Source organism: Psammomys obesus, unplaced genomic scaffold (assembly GCF_907164565.1).
Source record: "Psammomys obesus unplaced genomic scaffold, mPsaObe1.curated_primary_1811, whole genome shotgun sequence".
NCBI classification, from domain to species: domain Eukaryota; kingdom Metazoa; phylum Chordata; class Mammalia; order Rodentia; family Muridae; genus Psammomys; species Psammomys obesus.
This window is the reverse complement of record NW_026596415.1, coordinates 553,098-569,879: the sequence shown is the minus strand read 5'-3', so window position 1 is coordinate 569,879 and position 16,782 is coordinate 553,098. Positions and strand designations below refer to the sequence as shown.

At 43.4% G+C, this 16,782-nt stretch overlaps 1 protein-coding gene across 3 annotated transcripts; it reads left to right on the top strand.

Annotated features, from left to right (window-relative positions):
- The first annotated feature begins 2,774 nt into the window (after positions 1 to 2,774).
- Mpv17l (MPV17 mitochondrial inner membrane protein like) lies at positions 2,775 to 13,686 on the top strand. Of its 3 annotated transcripts, XM_055597729.1 has the most exons (4): positions 2,775 to 3,087; positions 6,824 to 6,894; positions 10,813 to 10,842; positions 11,001 to 13,686. In XM_055597729.1, exons 1-4 carry the CDS (start codon positions 2,778 to 2,780, stop codon positions 11,172 to 11,174), a joined length of 585 nt encoding a protein of 194 aa, XP_055453704.1. In that variant the 5' UTR covers positions 2,775 to 2,777; the 3' UTR covers positions 11,175 to 13,686. The 3 variants fall into 3 exon arrangements, with proteins under 3 accessions (XP_055453704.1, XP_055453705.1, XP_055453706.1); XM_055597730.1 differs by lacking the exon at positions 10,813 to 10,842; XM_055597731.1 differs by lacking the exon at positions 6,824 to 6,894 and having other exon boundaries at positions 11,001 to 11,104.
- The last annotated feature ends 3,096 nt before the right edge of the window (positions 13,687 to 16,782 follow it).

Below are 16,782 nucleotides of genomic sequence, written 5' to 3'. Positions count from 1 at the left end.
GAAAGAAGAAAATGTTGATTGAGAAAATGCCTGCAAGGCATTTTTTAAATTAATGATAGATTGCGGAGTGCCTAGCCCATTGTGGGGGGTACCATCTCTGGGCTGGTGGTCCTAGGTTCTATAAGAAAGCAGACTGGATGGAGATCCAAGATGGTGGCACCGAAAGGACACTGTCTGATGAGCAGGACAGCAGTGACTGCACAGTGACCAACAGACCGAACTCTGGGCCCTAAAACCCAGCGGTTGAGTTTCCCAGGTGGGAGGAAATCCCACAGTATGGGAAGCAATTGGGTCCATTCTCAGGCCACCCAGCTAAACCTCAGGAGAGTTCCCGGTCCCAGCAGGCCCAGAGCCATATGCCTGCATGCTCTGATTATCATCTCAGACTGAACTGTGGGCCCCACAACACCAGCAACTGCTATTTCCAGTTGAGAGAAAACCCCACGGTAAAGGAAGCAATCGGGACTGACCTCAGATCACCCAGACAATCCCTGGAAAAGGTCCCAGGCTCCAGTAGGCACTCAGCTGCCAGCCCAGAGACCTGCCTGTGTATCAGACTCACCATCTCAACAGAACTGTGGGCCCCAGGACACCAGAGACTAGGTTTTTCTGTTGGGAGGAAATCCCACGAGGGAAACATCTGGTCCGACCTCAGGGCACTCAGCTGAACCCCACCCCATGAAAAGTTCTCGGGAAGATTTCCCAAGTTCCTGCAGGCATCCAGTTCCTAGCACAGAGCCACTCGCCTGTGCCTGTGTGCTCCACTCACCATCCCAGATTGAACTGTGGACCCTAAAACACCACAGACTGTTTCTCCCTGTCAGGAGGAAATTCCATGGTGGGAGAAACATCAGGTCCAACATCAGGACACCCAGCTCCGGAAAAGTTTCTGGGTTCCTGCAGGCTCCAGACTCTAGCCTCCGGCTGCATGCATGAGTGCTGTGCTCACCTCCCACTGATTACCACTTAGGTACAAGGCCACAGAGCTCCAACCTCAGAGCTACAGAAGTCTGGGATCCACTGGATCAGCCCCCAGATACTGCTCCAAGGTGCAACTAGTTATCCCTAGCTAAACTAGGGCTCTAATGGGGCTCTCTGGTTCTTCAAGAGGGCTGCACCCAGCAAACACACTGTAAGAGCAGCAGCAGCTCACTAAATTCAGAGCAAGAAACTCAGAGGCATGGCAGCTGTCTCCAGGACTTCTCTTGGTGAGAGGAGAGCCCCCCTGACTACCAATGACCACAGTTATCACACAGGTCCATATGCATGAGGTATGGACTGCAGCAATTCCTGAGAAGCACCCACTATTCCATGAAAAGCTGAGGAGGCCTCCTTCAGGAACAACCATCTTCCTGCCAAGGGGATTTGCCCCATCCCAGGATTCGAGGAGGTACCAGAAACTAACAGCCAACACCTGAGACAGCCAGATGGGTAGAGGCTAGTGTAAAAACACAACCAACAAAAGCCAAAGCAAGAACCCAGCTATCCAGGGGCAAGCAGCCCTGGACACCCTATCATAAGTGAAATCAAAGAAGATAACCTTACATCTATGCTTATGAAGAGGATAATGGAGGAAACAAATGAAATGCATGAAGAAATAGAGGAAGATAAATCAAATAGATTATGGCCATCAGTAAAGAAATACAGGAAGATGCAGCCAAACAGTTTGTGGCCTTCAGAGAGGAAATAATTAAGTCACTGAAAGAAATAAAAGAAACAGAGGAACGTTGAAACAAACAGGTGAAGGAATTGAAGGAAAAACAGGAAAATGCAGTTAGACAGGTGAAAGAAATCAACAAAACAGTTCAAGATCTGAAGATAGAATTGGAAAAAGTAAAGAAAACATAAATAGAGGAAATCATGGAAAGGAAGACCTTAGGAAAGAAAACAGGAACTACAGAGGTAAGCATAAACAACAGACTACAAGACATGGAAGAAAGAATCTCAGATGTGGAAGATACAAAGGAAGAAATCGATGTATCTGTCAAAGAAAATGTTAAATCTAAGAAAGCAGACTGAACAAGTTGTGGGAGCAAGCCAGGATGCAGCACCTCTCCATGGCTTCTACATTAGCTTCTGCCTCCTGGTGGCACACGCCTTTAGTCCCAGCACTAAGGCAGGCAGAGGCAGGCACATTGCTGTGAGTTCAAGGCCTGCCAGGTCGACAAAGTAAGTCCAAGACAGCCAAGGCTACACGGAGAAACCTTGTCTCAAAAACACAAATCAAACCAAAACATGCTCGGTCTTTGGTTGTTGCATCAGCCTCTGGAGTTCAACCCTGGGTCCAGCTTCTTTGGCTTTGCTGGTTTCCTTGAGGGGCTCCTGTCCCCTCTGGGTCTTTCTGTCTCTCCCTTCTTCCAGAAAACTCCCTACACTCTGTCCAAAGTTTGTCTATGAGTCTCCGTATCTGCTTCAAACATAGGATAAACATACTAAAATCAGCAAATCCTTAAAGTGTAGGATCCACTGGGTTTTGGCATATACACAAAGTCGTGCAGCCATCTCCAATGCCCTGGCGAAGGCCACTCCCCGTTCTCACAATGCCTGGCGTTTGGTGTTTGCCGTTTGGGAATAAAGGGATCTGCTTTTTTGTCTGAGTGCCTCTCCTGGAGATTTCTTGGAAATTTTCACAGCCTTGTGGACTCCGCACACCTCAGAGGCTCCGCCCTCTCGGTGGCCAGCGGTTACAGGATTGGACACACGGGTTGGGTGTGCACAGGGCATCCAATCACTCTGGTGGCTGCGGTGTGCAAGCGCCAAAGGCACTCTGGGCGGGTATGGCGAGATGGTGGCGTGCGTTTCCTCGCGCGGCGCGGCGCTATCCTTGGCCCACTAACGTGCTGCTGTACGCCGGGCTCTTCTCGGCGGGTGATGCGCTGCAACAGCAGCTGCGGGGCGGCCCGGCCGACTGGCGACAGACGCGGCGCGTGGCCGCTCTGGCCGTGACCTTCCACGGCAATTTCAACTACGTGTGGCTGCGCCTGCTGGAGCGCGCGCTCCCGGGCCGCGCACCGCGCACAGTCCTGGCCAAGCTGCTGTGCGATCAGACTGTCGGAGGGCCGGTAGCCCTCTCTGCCTTCTATGTTGGTGAGGGGCCACGAGGGGACTCTGGGAGTCTGGGATTGGGGCACTGGAAGCCCGGAAGGAGGTTGGTGTGTGTGTGTGTGTGGGGGGGGGGGAGTTGTCTGGAGGAGATGCAGACACCGAAGATCTGAAGCTTCTTGGGGCTGAGGCAGGAAATCTAGGGATTCAGAAGGTTGGTGTCAGCTGAGAGGGTGGTGTCTGTTTCCTACATAAAAGGGTATATTCAAGAGACTGCCCGATAGCATCTGCATCCCTGGGCTCCACCTATTCAGAAGCCACACCTGAGGCTCTGCAGTTAACACATCAACCCAAAAGTGAGGGAATCAGACACTCTGTGGGCAGAGTGTGTGGAATCTGCGATTATAGAAAAGTAATTTCCAGGGCCTTAGTCTTGCTTGGGCAACAAAATTTTCCTGGGATGGGAGTTAAACAAAGAATGGGAGGGGTTGTGTGCCTGTGAGAGAGTTGTCTTCAGGCTGGGCTGATCTTTTCTGCCTGGTTTACTTAAAACAACAAAGGGTCTCATGGTTTTTCTTTCCTTAGCAATGTCTGTACCTTCAAAGGCAGTGGCAGCTGGGGAGGACCAGTGTTTGGAGAGTCTTCTCCGGGGACTGGGCCTGACCTTGGCATTGGCAATGGTAGATCACCAGCAACTGAGCCTAAAGCCTCAGGCCTCAAGCTGTGTCAACTGAACTATATTCCCAGTCTTTATTTTTAATTCTGAGACAGGAACTCACTAAATTGCCCAGGCTGGCCTTGAACTTGTGATTCTCCCACTTCAGTCTTCCAAGTTGCTGGAATGCCAAGCTTACCACACCAGGCCCAGCCTGTTAATGTCTCCTAAAACTGGATGAAGGTAGGCAAATCATCTAGAAACTTCTGCTCCTCTGGGAGGTATTTTAGGGAGGCTGTATTCACTTCCTTTCCTTCGATAGCCCACAGGAAACATCAAAGATCTAGTGGCCTGTTACAGTCTCAGCTAATGCCATGGCTAAGGAGGTCAATTAAGTCAGAACTGGTAACCAGAGAGCAAGGGCCTTCTGATTTGCCCAAGTGCTGTGCCTTGTTCCTGGTGTGATCTCTCATCTTGCTTTGCAAACAGATTCCTATACTTACTACAACTTGGTGTAGTGCTGAAGGGGGTTAGGAGCCAGGACCTGAGACTTGATGAGCTACAGTCCTAGGTAATCGGTCAGCTACCACTTTGGCAGATACTCTTACCATCCCCATGTTATAGATACTGAGAAAAAAGGCATGGAAGGTTTGTATGCATGGTTACTCTGAGACTAGAAAATTGTGCTATCCCAGGGAGTGGGAGATAACTACGATGAAAGCCTCAAGCCTTCTGATATATCACCTGTCTAGATTTTGCTGCATCTTACTTTCAGATTTCTGGTTCAGTCTCCTCTTGCTTCATGTTACAGTAAAGGAGAACATGGGTGTGTGAGCTGGTAGTTTAAGTTGCTAATAGAAAACTGATAGTCAGTAGTACCCCATGCCAGGCCTGCCTTGGGAAATGGTGGATTAAGGAACTGGACACCTGAGTAGGTTCTTGCTATTGGCCTCCCTAAACACTTTATTTTTAGACAAAGTTATGCTGTGCAGTCTGTTCTTGAACTCATGGCAATCCTCCTGCCTCAGCCTCTTGATTACTAATTTTACAGTGCCACCATGACTAGCTAGCTGTCTTTCTCTTCTTTTAACTCTTCTCACCTCAGTTAACTGTTAGGAGGATTAAGTGATAAGGCATCACCTGGGTAAGCAGATCACAGGACTACACACAATATTTGCTGTGTTTTTATTCTGTATTTTATCCTGCTCTTCACCCCTCCCCCTCATCAGAGCTGTCAGAGAATTTTTTTAAAGGCCTTAAAAGAATTTTTAAACCCTTAAAAGTAAGGTTTTGGCTTACTTACTAGGCCAACAAGTCTAGCTCTAACTTCACTCTTTAAAAAAATAGAAATAGGCCAGGCATGGTGGCTCACGCCTTTAATCCCAGCCCTTGGGAAGCAGAGGCAGGCACATCTCTGTGAGCTTGAGGCCAGCCTGGTCTACTAAGTGAGTCTAGGACAGCCAAAGCTACACAGAGAAACCCTGTATCAAAAAGCAAACAAAATGAAGTTAGGATGGGAGTGTGGCAGTGTGGTTTGGCAGTAGAGAGTAGGTTTACCATGCTTTAGGCCTTGGGTTTAATCTCAGCACAAACTAAAAAAAGAAGAAAAGAAAAAACAAAAGAAAGGAGAAGAAAAAGGAAGATTATTATTTTTTTTTAATAGTTTGAGGCTGGGCTGCAACTTAGTTGGCAGAGTGCTCATTAAGGAACATGACTCCATCCCCAGCAACACAGACCTGGGCATGGTAATTCCTACCTGCAGTCCCACCTCAGGGAGCAGAGGCGGGAGACAGTTTAAGGCTCTTAGGTCTGGGAATCACTGAAGAAAGACCTCAGACTCAGGTAAAATGCAAAAGTAAGGAGCCTCTATTCTGCAGAAATTTCCGGCATGCAGGAGCCACCATTCCATAGAATGGAGACCCAGAAGAAGGAAGCATACAGGCTGAGTTTAAAAATGAAATTTCTCAGTGTGGTTACATAACTTTTATGTTGATTGGTTGGTATTGATCTAGGGGATTTGGGGGTGGGGAAGGAATGACCCATTGGTTCTGCAGTTAGGGGACTTCATGGAGTGTCCAGGTGACAAAGTGTGCCCAGGTAACAAAGTATCATTTTAGCTATCTAGGCAAAGTGATTCTAACTGACCTTTAATTTGATTGGTCAAGTGCTTGGGGACTTTACTGAGTTATTGTTTCTGGTTTTCAGGGCGGTTATTGAGTTATTGTATCTGGTTTCCATGGACTGTAGTTTCTGTTCTGAGAAATAGAAACTCAAGCCTATTCAGTGTGAAGCCAGTTTTGAAGCCTGTCATGGAGTCAGACTGGTTTATTAAAAATCATTCCCCTCAGAGGCCAGCCTAGTTTACAGAAGGAGTTCCAGTATAGGGATGATTATATATAAAGAGGGAGGAGGGGAGAGAAAGGACTGGATAGATAATTTAACAGTGTATTCTTGCAGAAAACCAGGGTTCAATTCCCAGCACTCACATTTTGGCTCACAACCATCCACAACACTGTGATGTACAGACATACACATGAGCAAAACACTCAAATTCATAAAATAAACACATCTAAGAAAAATTTTAAAATACTTAAACAATAAAAACAAATAAGGCAGTACAAAGATGGCTCAGCTGGTAAAGGTACTTGCTGCCAAAACTGACAACCTGAGATTGATCATTGGTTCCAATGATCATTGGTTCCCACACGGTGGGGAGAGAGAACTGACCTCAGCCAGCTGTTCTCTGACCTGCACACTCGGACAGTGGCAAGTGCAAGCACACACAAGAAATAAGTAAATGTAAAACAACAACAATAACCCATGAACTAGGAGTCACCAATAAGTTGCTTATGCTAGTATTAGCTTGCATTTTGTGGCTTCTTCGTTTAGATAAAGAATCACTGTGCTGTAACTTTTATACCTGTCTATTCTCACTTTCTAATTGGTGTTCCTTTAAAGTTCGGCTTTAAAATAGAGATATTCTCTTTTCCTGTTGGGTCAAAAGCAACATAGTGAATGATTAGAACTGGATATGCCTGGATGCTGTTAGAATGAGAAACTTCAATACACACTGTTACAGTAATCATTCCAACTCCTAAAATCTTTCTGGTGTCTTTCTGAAAATAGGTATGAGCATTCTTCAGGGAAAGGATGATATATTTTTGGATCTGAAGCAGAAATTCTGGAATACATATAAGGTAAGGCAGGCTTTTGAAAATGTAATCGTATCTTTTAATATTTTAAACATTAAAGAAGACTTACTTTAGGGGCTGGTGAGAAGGCTCAGTGGGAAAGGAGTCTGCTGCCAAGCCTGAGGACCTGAGTTCTATCCCTGAAATTTTACATGGTAGTAGGAGAAAACTGACTCTCACAGTTGTCCCTGAACTCCACACATTTTCTGTTGCCTGCCTGCACATGTACACAAGAATGCTAGTAGGAGTGCATAGATAGACACACTCATGTGCAATAAATGAATGTGATTTTCAGCAATCACAACTTATTTCATAGGTTTGCAAAACAGGAAGCTATGGGTAGGCTAAGGGCTTATCGGTGCAGCCAGTGTTTCTAGGTGTACATTGTTTTTGAGTCCTTGTGAAAAGAACCTTATGTCGCAAAGGTGTTTCCAGAGAAGGATGTTTCCCAGGATTATTCCTATTGAATTAAGTCCCTGTGGTATTCTTTATCCAGTACAAAGGTATATGTTGCTGTTGAACCAACACTACTCATATGTTCAGTGAAGGCTTATTGTCTTCCAGCCTGGCAAAGTCAGGGACATTTCTCAGCTCTGACCTAGCACTAGTTTGAGTCAATTAGTTACAATCAGGTAGATCACTATTTAGGATTCCAGAATATAAACCTAATATTTTATGTGCACTTAGTCCCCTATTCAGAGCAGTGCTGAGGGGTAGAGGTATAGCTTGGTGGGAGAAGTGTTTGTTTGGTGGTAGGAGGGAAGAAAAGCTCTCAGGATTAACTCCAACACCTAAAAATCACAAAAGCCAATGTAACATGAAGCCACATGGAGCTATCACCTGCACTGATGGATGGTACTGAGCCCCAGAACCAGCATTGTTCCTTTGGTGACTGAAGGCAGAAAGGAGATTTGAAGCCACAGAATTCCTTGAACACCTCTAGTTAGGGAAGTCTTCTTCAAGGAAGGTGTTTAGAGCTCTTGTTACTTCTCTTGGGGTAGAAATTGTGTCTCCACAGAGATTTTGGGATGTGATTGCCTTGTTTATTTTAGAAGGAAGAGTAAAGTTTCCCAGTATATCAAATTCAAGACAGATACATACATCTGACATGTTTTGTTAATGTGTATATTTATTGGTTTTGTTGTTTGTTTTGAAACATGGTGTGACTGTATAGCCCAGGCTGGCCCACACTTTACTGTATAGAGCAACCCTGCCTCAGCCTCCTGAGTGCTGAGATTATAGGTGTTATGGCCACCACACTGTGCTGTCCACCGAATGTTCGGAAGAACAGGAAGCAGAACTCGAAGTACAGGTCCTGGGTAATCTGCTCCTTTAGTCTGCCTTGGGTGCAGAGGCCTGGGAATCTTGGTGTATCTTATGTTTTTATCTTTTTCCAGGGCTGGGATCAGACCCAGGTCCTCACATATGTTACACAAGTGACTTATCACTCTCTACCTACCCCAGTCCTACCTCTGTTTTTGATATCATTACTGTTGTTATTGTTGAAACAAGGTCTTATGTACCTCAGGCTACCCTTGAGCTCATTATGTAGCTGAGATTTGAAACCAGAGATTTGTGTATGCTAGGCAAACAGTCTACTAACTGAACCATATCCTCAGCCCTATTTACTTATTTTTTGCTGTACTAGATATTGACCTTGGATCTCAAGCATGCTAGACAGGCATGCTACCACTGAGCTACAGCCAGCAATTTTTAATCATTCATTTCTGAGAAAGGGTTTCATTAAATTGCTCAGGCAGACTTGGAACTTGCATTCCTCAGTCTCCCAAGTAGCTGAGACCACAGACCTCTTGCTCTGTGTCATCCCCTTTTCCTCTTCCTTCCCCTTCCTTTTTTTTTTTTTTTTTTTCTTTTCCCCTACAATGCTGGGGCTAGAACTTAGGGCACTGTGCATGCTAGGCAGCTGCGCCACATCCTAGCCTCTGCACCCATATTTGATTCTGCCTGAGCTGCCATCCTGTGCTGCTTGTTGAGTGGTGAACCCCAGTGCTATTCACCAGGTGGCATGTGGCACTGTGCTGTGAGAAGTGGAGCGGAAGGCCACCTGTAACACTCTTGTTTAAAACTCTACTTTATTTGGGGTGTTCAGGCCTCTTCCTACTTTACACCAACTCCCAACCTTAAGTAGGAGAAAGAAAAAATTAGTGGGGAGAGGGGCCCAGACACCTCTATTTATCCCTGTTATTTAGGGCCAAAGGGTTCTTTTAGGGCTCTATACCAAGCTCCATCAACTGCAGATGCAACTAGCAGATTTCTTCAGGCCACTGCACCCCAAGCATTGCTCTGTGTCTATCTGCTTCAAGCGGCCACGTGGTCTCTGGTCTCTCCAAACTGCTCCACGCCACACGCCAAGGCTGAAGGCCGCACCGACTGTCACCACACACTGTCTCTTTCTCAGCCTTGTATTTCTACTCTCAGATCACTGGACCACGCCCCTCTTCATGCGTCAGGAGGCAGGCCACTACCAGCTGGCAAAAGCCACACTCTCCATAAGACAGTTATCAGCTGTGCACAAACTATAGCCCAACTAAAACCCCACACTTGGGATTAATCTACAAAGAAACTCAAGCTTCCACTACAGGGAAGGGCCTGCTCCTCACTCCCAGCCTCTTCTTTACTGTGGATATGTATGTACTCTGGAGTTCTTTTTTTTTTTTTTCTCCCAGCAGTTTATAATTAATTACTGTGTTCACTTATTTTTGGTATTCTCAAGCATTCCAGACTTGGTCAGTGGAAGGTCCTTCAAGTTGATTTCTGTGTCCCTGAAGCCTCTCCTGTCTCTCACATATATTCTAGGATTAAAGATGCACCACCAAGCCTGACTCACGTATATTTTTTTAAAAAATTATTTCTTGGTGTATAGTGGCTCATACTTATTTATAACCCCAGCACTCAGGAGGCAGAGGCAGGAAGATTGCCATGTGTTTGAGACTAAACTGAGCTACAGAGCAAGATTCAGTTGCAAAAGCAAGTAAATAAAAATAAAGTGATGTTGGGCATGGTGGCACATGCCTTTAATACCAGTGCTCAGGAGGTAGAGGCAGGTGGAGGGTCTCTGTGGCCAGCCTTGTCTACCAAGAGACAAGACAGCCAGGGCTATTATATAGAGAAACCCTGTCTCAAAAAACAAAACTAAACAAAACACAACACAACAAAAATAAAACCCCAAAAACAAAACCTAAAAAAACAAAATAAAAATAAAGTGATTTTAAAAATTAAGAGGTTGGCAAGATGGCTCAGTGGATAAAGGTACTTGCCACTAGGCCTGAGAATTTGAGTTTCCAAGACTCCTGAAAGTATCTTCTGACATACAAACACACACACACAATAAATATGAGAGGAAATTTGTAATGTCAACCTATCTTGTTCTATAACAAGAGATCGCTTAGATGTGTTGTGTGGCCTTTTGTGCAGGTGAGTGCCGAGCTGTATAGATTCTGGGACTGGGCTGTGGCTCAGTGGTAGAGCATTTGCCTAGCATTTGCCTAGCAGGTAGATCACTATAAATTCTAAGTCAGCCTGGTCTAAATAGTAAGCAAATTCAGGTCAGCCAATGACATGCCACAAACATTTATGTTGATACTCACTTGGAAATTATATATAAATATATGTGATTATTCTTAAAGTACTTTTCTTAAAGATCTTTTCCAGAACCTGTGACTGACTTTTCAGTCTGCACTTACGAGTATAACTAACAAAAGGCATATTGGCTTACGAGCTGGGCCCTCAGGTCTCCACCTACTCTCTTAAAGCCTCAAGCAGTCTTCAGTTAATCAGCCCAGAGTGCATCCAATCCTGGCTGGTCATTATACCTACCTGACACTTCTTAGTCTTTTATGGAATGAGATGTATCTTTTTTTATGTTACTAGACAGTATTTTAATGAGGGTTTTCTTCATTCCAGAGTGGTCTGATGTACTGGCCTTTTGTGCAGGTGAGTGTCGAGCTGTATAGATTCTGGGGCTGGGCTGTGGCTCACATTTGTCTAGCAAGTGCTGGGTCCTGAGTTTAGTCCTTAGCATGGGATGAAAACAAAACCCAAAATAAGCTCTATTAACTGTCTGTTCCTAATAGACTCTTTCTGTGTTGCAGCTGACCAACTTCAGCCTTGTCCCTGTGCACTGGAGAACAGCTTACACGGGTCTCTGTGGTTTCCTCTGGGCCACCTTCCTATGCTTCTCACAGCAGAGTGGTGATGGCACAGTGGAGTCCATATTCATCCTCCTTCGCAGTAAGGAGGCAGGACACAGGCCCTTAGAGAAGTGAGGAGTCCAGACTTCTTTCCTAGGACTCAGTTTGTTTGTTTGTTTGTTTGTTTGTTGTGTTTTTCTCCATTTCTCTGACTCATCTACATCAGGCCTGCTTCACTGAGTAATTATGGGCTCCATCATGAAGAATTACTATTCCATAGGTCCACTTGTTTTGAAATTATCAATGATTATTTTAACTTTTATCTAAACCTTTCTAAATTATTCCAGTCTGAAAGTCTTATTTCTCTGATATTTGCATTTCTCTAATGCTTTGCTTAAAAATTTTAATAATGACAGGTGATATTTTGGAATTATTAACATTTCTATTCTAATGTTATAAGGCCAGTTGAATTTAAAAAAGAAAACCTCCAGTTTTGATTGTTTACATTTCTAGCCTAAACTCTTAGGCTATTTTCTACACACTTTGGAATTAAATTGCCCTTTGTCTTGATAGTATGTATCTATTTATATAGAATTCAGTCAAGAAGACTGAATACTCAGTGTCCCTCCCAATATTCTGTAATAATTTATTATTATGCCAACATCAAAATTCTGTAAGTAGATGTTTTTATCTTCAAAATAAAGGAATAGTGTAGCTGGAGAGATGGCTCAGTGGATAAGAGCACTGTGTACTCTTACAGAGGTACTGAGTTCAATTCCCAACAACCCACATGGTGGCTCACAACCACAACTGGAATCTAATGGCCTCTTCTGGCATGCAGGTGTGCATGCAGACAGAGCACTCACACATTAAATAAAATCTAAAGGAAAAAAAAAAAGGAATAGTGTTGGATATATAGAATATTTTATTGCTACAACCTACTTTTTTTTTTTTTTTTTTTTTTTAAGATAAGGTTTCTCTTTTAGCCCAGGTTGCCCAGGGTGGGCTTCAGCTTTCCAAGTGCTGAGATTACAGGCATGAGCCATCATGTCTTACTCTTCTATTTTTATATTATACCAAGTACAGTACTTTTTAATTGATATCTTCTAGCTTTGAGAAGATACAGTTCACCAAATACCCCAATTCCTACATATATGAAATAAAATATTTAGTTTCTTAATGAATTATAGCAAATGAAAATTCTGGAAAACTAATCATTTTTTTCCCTCTCTAAGGAAAAACTTTAATCCATACTGTACAAGTGTACACAGTTTGCAGCAATCCTCCTGCCTCTGCGTTCCAGATGCTGGGGTTACAGACATGAGCCACCGGGCCTGGCTTTTCTGTGTCTGTAGTACCAGGGGCGGAACCCAGGGTCTCCTTGGCCCTGCCAGATCAGAGCTCTGCCCCTGGCTGCACACCTGGATGCTGACAGCATTCTTTTTTAATTCAGTGCTTTAAAATTTCGTATCTTTGTACTTTAAAGTAGACAAGAGAAACATCAGCGAGTCTTTCACATTTTCTCAGCCAGCCACCATCAGGTTTCAAAATGATGTAAATAAGCAGGCATGGAGGTATGCCTGTCTACTCCAGAAGCTAATGGAAGCTAATGAAGGAGTTCAGGACTGGACTAGAAAAAAACAGCATGTCCCTGTCTCAAAAACACAAAACATACAAAATTTGAAACTATGAATGCCTCACCTAAAAATTGCCCCCATGGTTCTGTTGCTCCTACTGGCATACTTGACAAATTTCAAGATGTGAAACACTGAATCTGAGTTTATCTTGCAAATGTGTAAGGTCAATTTTAGAATTCATGCTTAAATTTCTAAGCAAGTAATTTATATGGTTTGTAATATGTTTGTATAAATTATAATATGTACCTTCTAAATGTATAAGTCATTGGAATGTAATAGATAATGATACATTTTACATTGGGGAAGTAGTAAAAACATTTCTTAATGACTATGTGCTTTTTAAAAGTTGGGTAGCTGGGCTGGAGAGATGGCTCAGCAGTTAAGAGCACTGGTTGCTCTTTCAGAGATCCTGAGTTCAATTCCCAGCAACCACATGATGGCTCACAGCTATCTGTAATGGGATCTAATGCCCTCTTCTGTCGTGTAGGCATACATGCAAATAGAGCGCTCATATAAATAAATAAATCTTAAAGTAATAAAAATCTTAAAAAAAAATGTTGGGGAGCTGTGGTAGCCTTTCTGTAATCTCAGTGCTCAGTAGGTGGAAATGGGATCCCTGCCTCAAGCTGGCTTTAGCTTGACTAGTTGAATGGAATCAGTGAGCTCAGGGTTCAGCAGGAGATCGTGCATCAGTGTAGTGGTTTGAATGAGAATGTCCCCCATACGCTTTTATATCCAAATGCTTAATCATCAGGAAGCGACACTATTTGAAAGGGGACTTGTTGCAGGGTGTGTGACATTGCGGGTGGGCTCTGAGGTTTCTGAAGCCCAAGCTAGGCCCAGCATATCTCTCTGTTGTCTGCTGCCTGAGGATTTACATGTAGAACTCTGACTAACTTCTCCAAGATCATGTCTGCCTGCATGCCACCATGCTTCCTGCCATGGGGATAATGCACTAAACCCCTGAAACTGTAAACAAGTCCCAATTAAATGCTTCTTTTTATAAGAGTTCCCATAGTCATGATGTCTCCTTATAGCAGTAGAACACTGACTAAGACAATCAGTCATGTGGAGAGAAATCAAAGAAGATATTCTATATCAACCTCTGCCCTCCTTGTGCACATTCATACCTGTGAACATGCATATACATACATGCATACTACCTTTACACACACACGTTGATGAAGTACCTGACCTATGGCGTTGACACACATGCACACAAATGTGTAGATATCATAATTTAGTATTGTGTAAATATACATATGCACAAGGCACTTAGGGATTTGGGATGTAACTCAGTGGCACAGTGCTTGCTCACAGTAGATCAAAGGAGGTGGACAGGAAGGAGGAAAGGGAGCAAGGACTAAATAATATTCTCCGATCATTCTTCAGCTTTGCAAAAATGTAGTGCTCCTGTAATTAAAATCCATGCATCAATAGCACCCTATTGGTCATTTTCATTTGAGGGAAAACGGACAAGTTATTGTATTATCTGTATCATAGTGTGGTAAGAACTAGACAACTTGAGAGCCGGGAGAAATTTTTGTAAGAACTGAGTTTGAGAGTTTGTTTTCAGTATTTCTGTTTTTTCTCAATATCTGTTTATTGAGTGATTTTTTTTTTTTTTAGAGTCATATCTGCCTATGGCAGAGTCAATAAAACTTGTCAGTAAGAGATTTATATATTCTTTGGGAAAATTCAATTACTGCCTGATCTGTAGAAAAAGAAATCATTTAATGACTAAAAGAAATCGGAGATTCTTGGCTGATGTGCTGGATTACCTGTCATAACAGCAGGGAGGCACAGGGGGGATAACCAGGAGTTCAAGGTCATCCTCAGCAAGTTCAAGGCCAGCTTGGGTGCCTGAGCCCCTGTCTGAAAGACAAAGCAAAACAAAACAAAAGCCAATTTAGAGGAGAAAAGAAAAGGAGGGTCTGGAGAGGGCAGGGGCTGCTCTTTGTAGGGGTTGGTTCCCAAGCCCCACACGGAAGCATAAACCTCCTGTAACTCCAGTTCTAGGGGATTCAACACCCTCTGGTCTCTTTAGGCACCAAACCTCCACTCAACACACTCATACATATAAAATAAAAATAAATTAAAAAAAATAAATCTCTGAGAAGGAGGTGGGGTGTGCAATCAGATCTCTGAGTTCTAGGCCGCAAAATGAGACTGAGAAATTTCAGTTACTAAAAGTTATGGTTACAGTATAAAGAAGAAAACACTTAAATATCCTAGCGCTTCACCAAAAAGTGTTACTTTGTTTTAATGATGGGGGTGGGGGGATTCTTTCTTTTTGTTTGTTTCTTTCTTTTTTACATTAAAGCCTAGAGTTAAAGAAAATTAACTTCTGCCTTTAGAATGCATCTAAATAGGGTCTTCACATTAAGGATGTGACTGCTTACACAGATGATCCAGAGCCACAGTTCCTAAGTCATATGCCTTTCTAACTGCCTTGATTATTATTTTCCTTCTAAAGACCATCATCCTTCAAGATTAATTTGGAAACAAGAAAAAATTTGCTATATATATTTTTTTCCTACACGGGCAATTTACTTTTAGCTCAGTGGGATTTTATGGATATTTCTACAGTGTTTGCCAAAACACGTTATGTCTAATACAGACTTGACATATCTGGGAGGCAGATTTCATTTGCAATTGGGTTCATCTTCTGAGAGTTAAAAAGCTAGAGGGTTTTTGTGCCTGAATTATTTTTATGAGGCACAATAAATGTAGCCCAGGCTGCTCTTGAAACTGTGTAGCTGAAATACTTCTGCCTCTGCTTACCAAGTGTCAGAGTTCACTCACATGTCTTAGAATCCAAAGGGACTAAATGCTCATAAATCTAACCAAAACTATTGACATTTTCTTCTTTTAATATAATCAGCAGCCTGTAAACAAAAAGGGAAATCTGAAATATAAAGATAATAGCCTTAAAAGATAAACATGAAGAGATATGAGCAGCAGCTAGCCACACGCATAGAAGAGTCATAACTTGTGAACACGAGGTGCGCACAGGTATGAACTAGTGGAACCAGGAATGACAAACATACAGGGTTGTTTCTTTAAAGGGAGAGATGTGGAACCTATTTTCTGCCCAGAAGGCTGGAAATGGAGGTAGTTAATATCCTGGCAAGCTTTGCACTATCTGACTGAGGCCACATCTGGCTTCCTAGACTCTTACCCCAAGGACTGCAGGTGGATAATAGCCTAGGTGACCTCTGTGCTATCTGTACGACCAAGACCACACCAGATCTTCCCTAGGCCCTTAAGATAACACAGGAAGTCTATCTCTAGAACCCATCTTCATGGAAGAGGGGGCATGTGCTTGGACAAGAGTTTCAATGTAATGATGAGTTAAGCTTTACTGTGCACACGGGATTCTGTTACAACAGGAAACTTTTAAACTTTTATTTACAAATTATACTGTGACTAAAAATGCCTAAAATAAACTGCCTAATGTCAGACTCTCCAAGTTTGAGCCAATACCAGCTACTGAGTCATGCTGAACTGGACTTCCTTCTTTTCTCATGTGGCCTTACAGTGTGCTGGCCACAGTGTTTGCAGAGAACTCCCTCCCCCAACACACAGAATAACTGAGAAGTCTGTGGTGTAGATTCAGTGAAAGCTGATTCTGTCTAGTTCCCATCTCCTTTCTATGTCTTTCCTTCATGGAATCTTTGTTCACTTGCTTCTCCCTCCCAGCCAGGCAGAGATCATTCACCTGTTATAGATTTCCCACAATGCATAGCCATTCTCCATTTGCATGTCTGCCTGGTATACAGGATTGAGAACTTCTGGAGGAAGACTGCTTTTCACTTTTAGACTTGAGGTGTTGAGCTTACGGGCACTTGTGTCAACTGCTGTGTGTTGGCTGGGTTACTATGGATGGTGGAGTTCCAGTCTCTCATGTTCTGTCTCTGGTTGGTTTTATGCCTGGACTGGTCTCCTTTTCTTTCTCTTTCCTTGGTCTGCAAACAGCTCTACACACTATCACCCTTAGCAGATCTAGGTCCCCAGAATTCTAGTATTTCTTGGTGATGGCATTCATTCTCTGGCTGTATTTGCACACATGCCTCAGAAGTGCCTTTCCTCAGGCCTCTGACTCT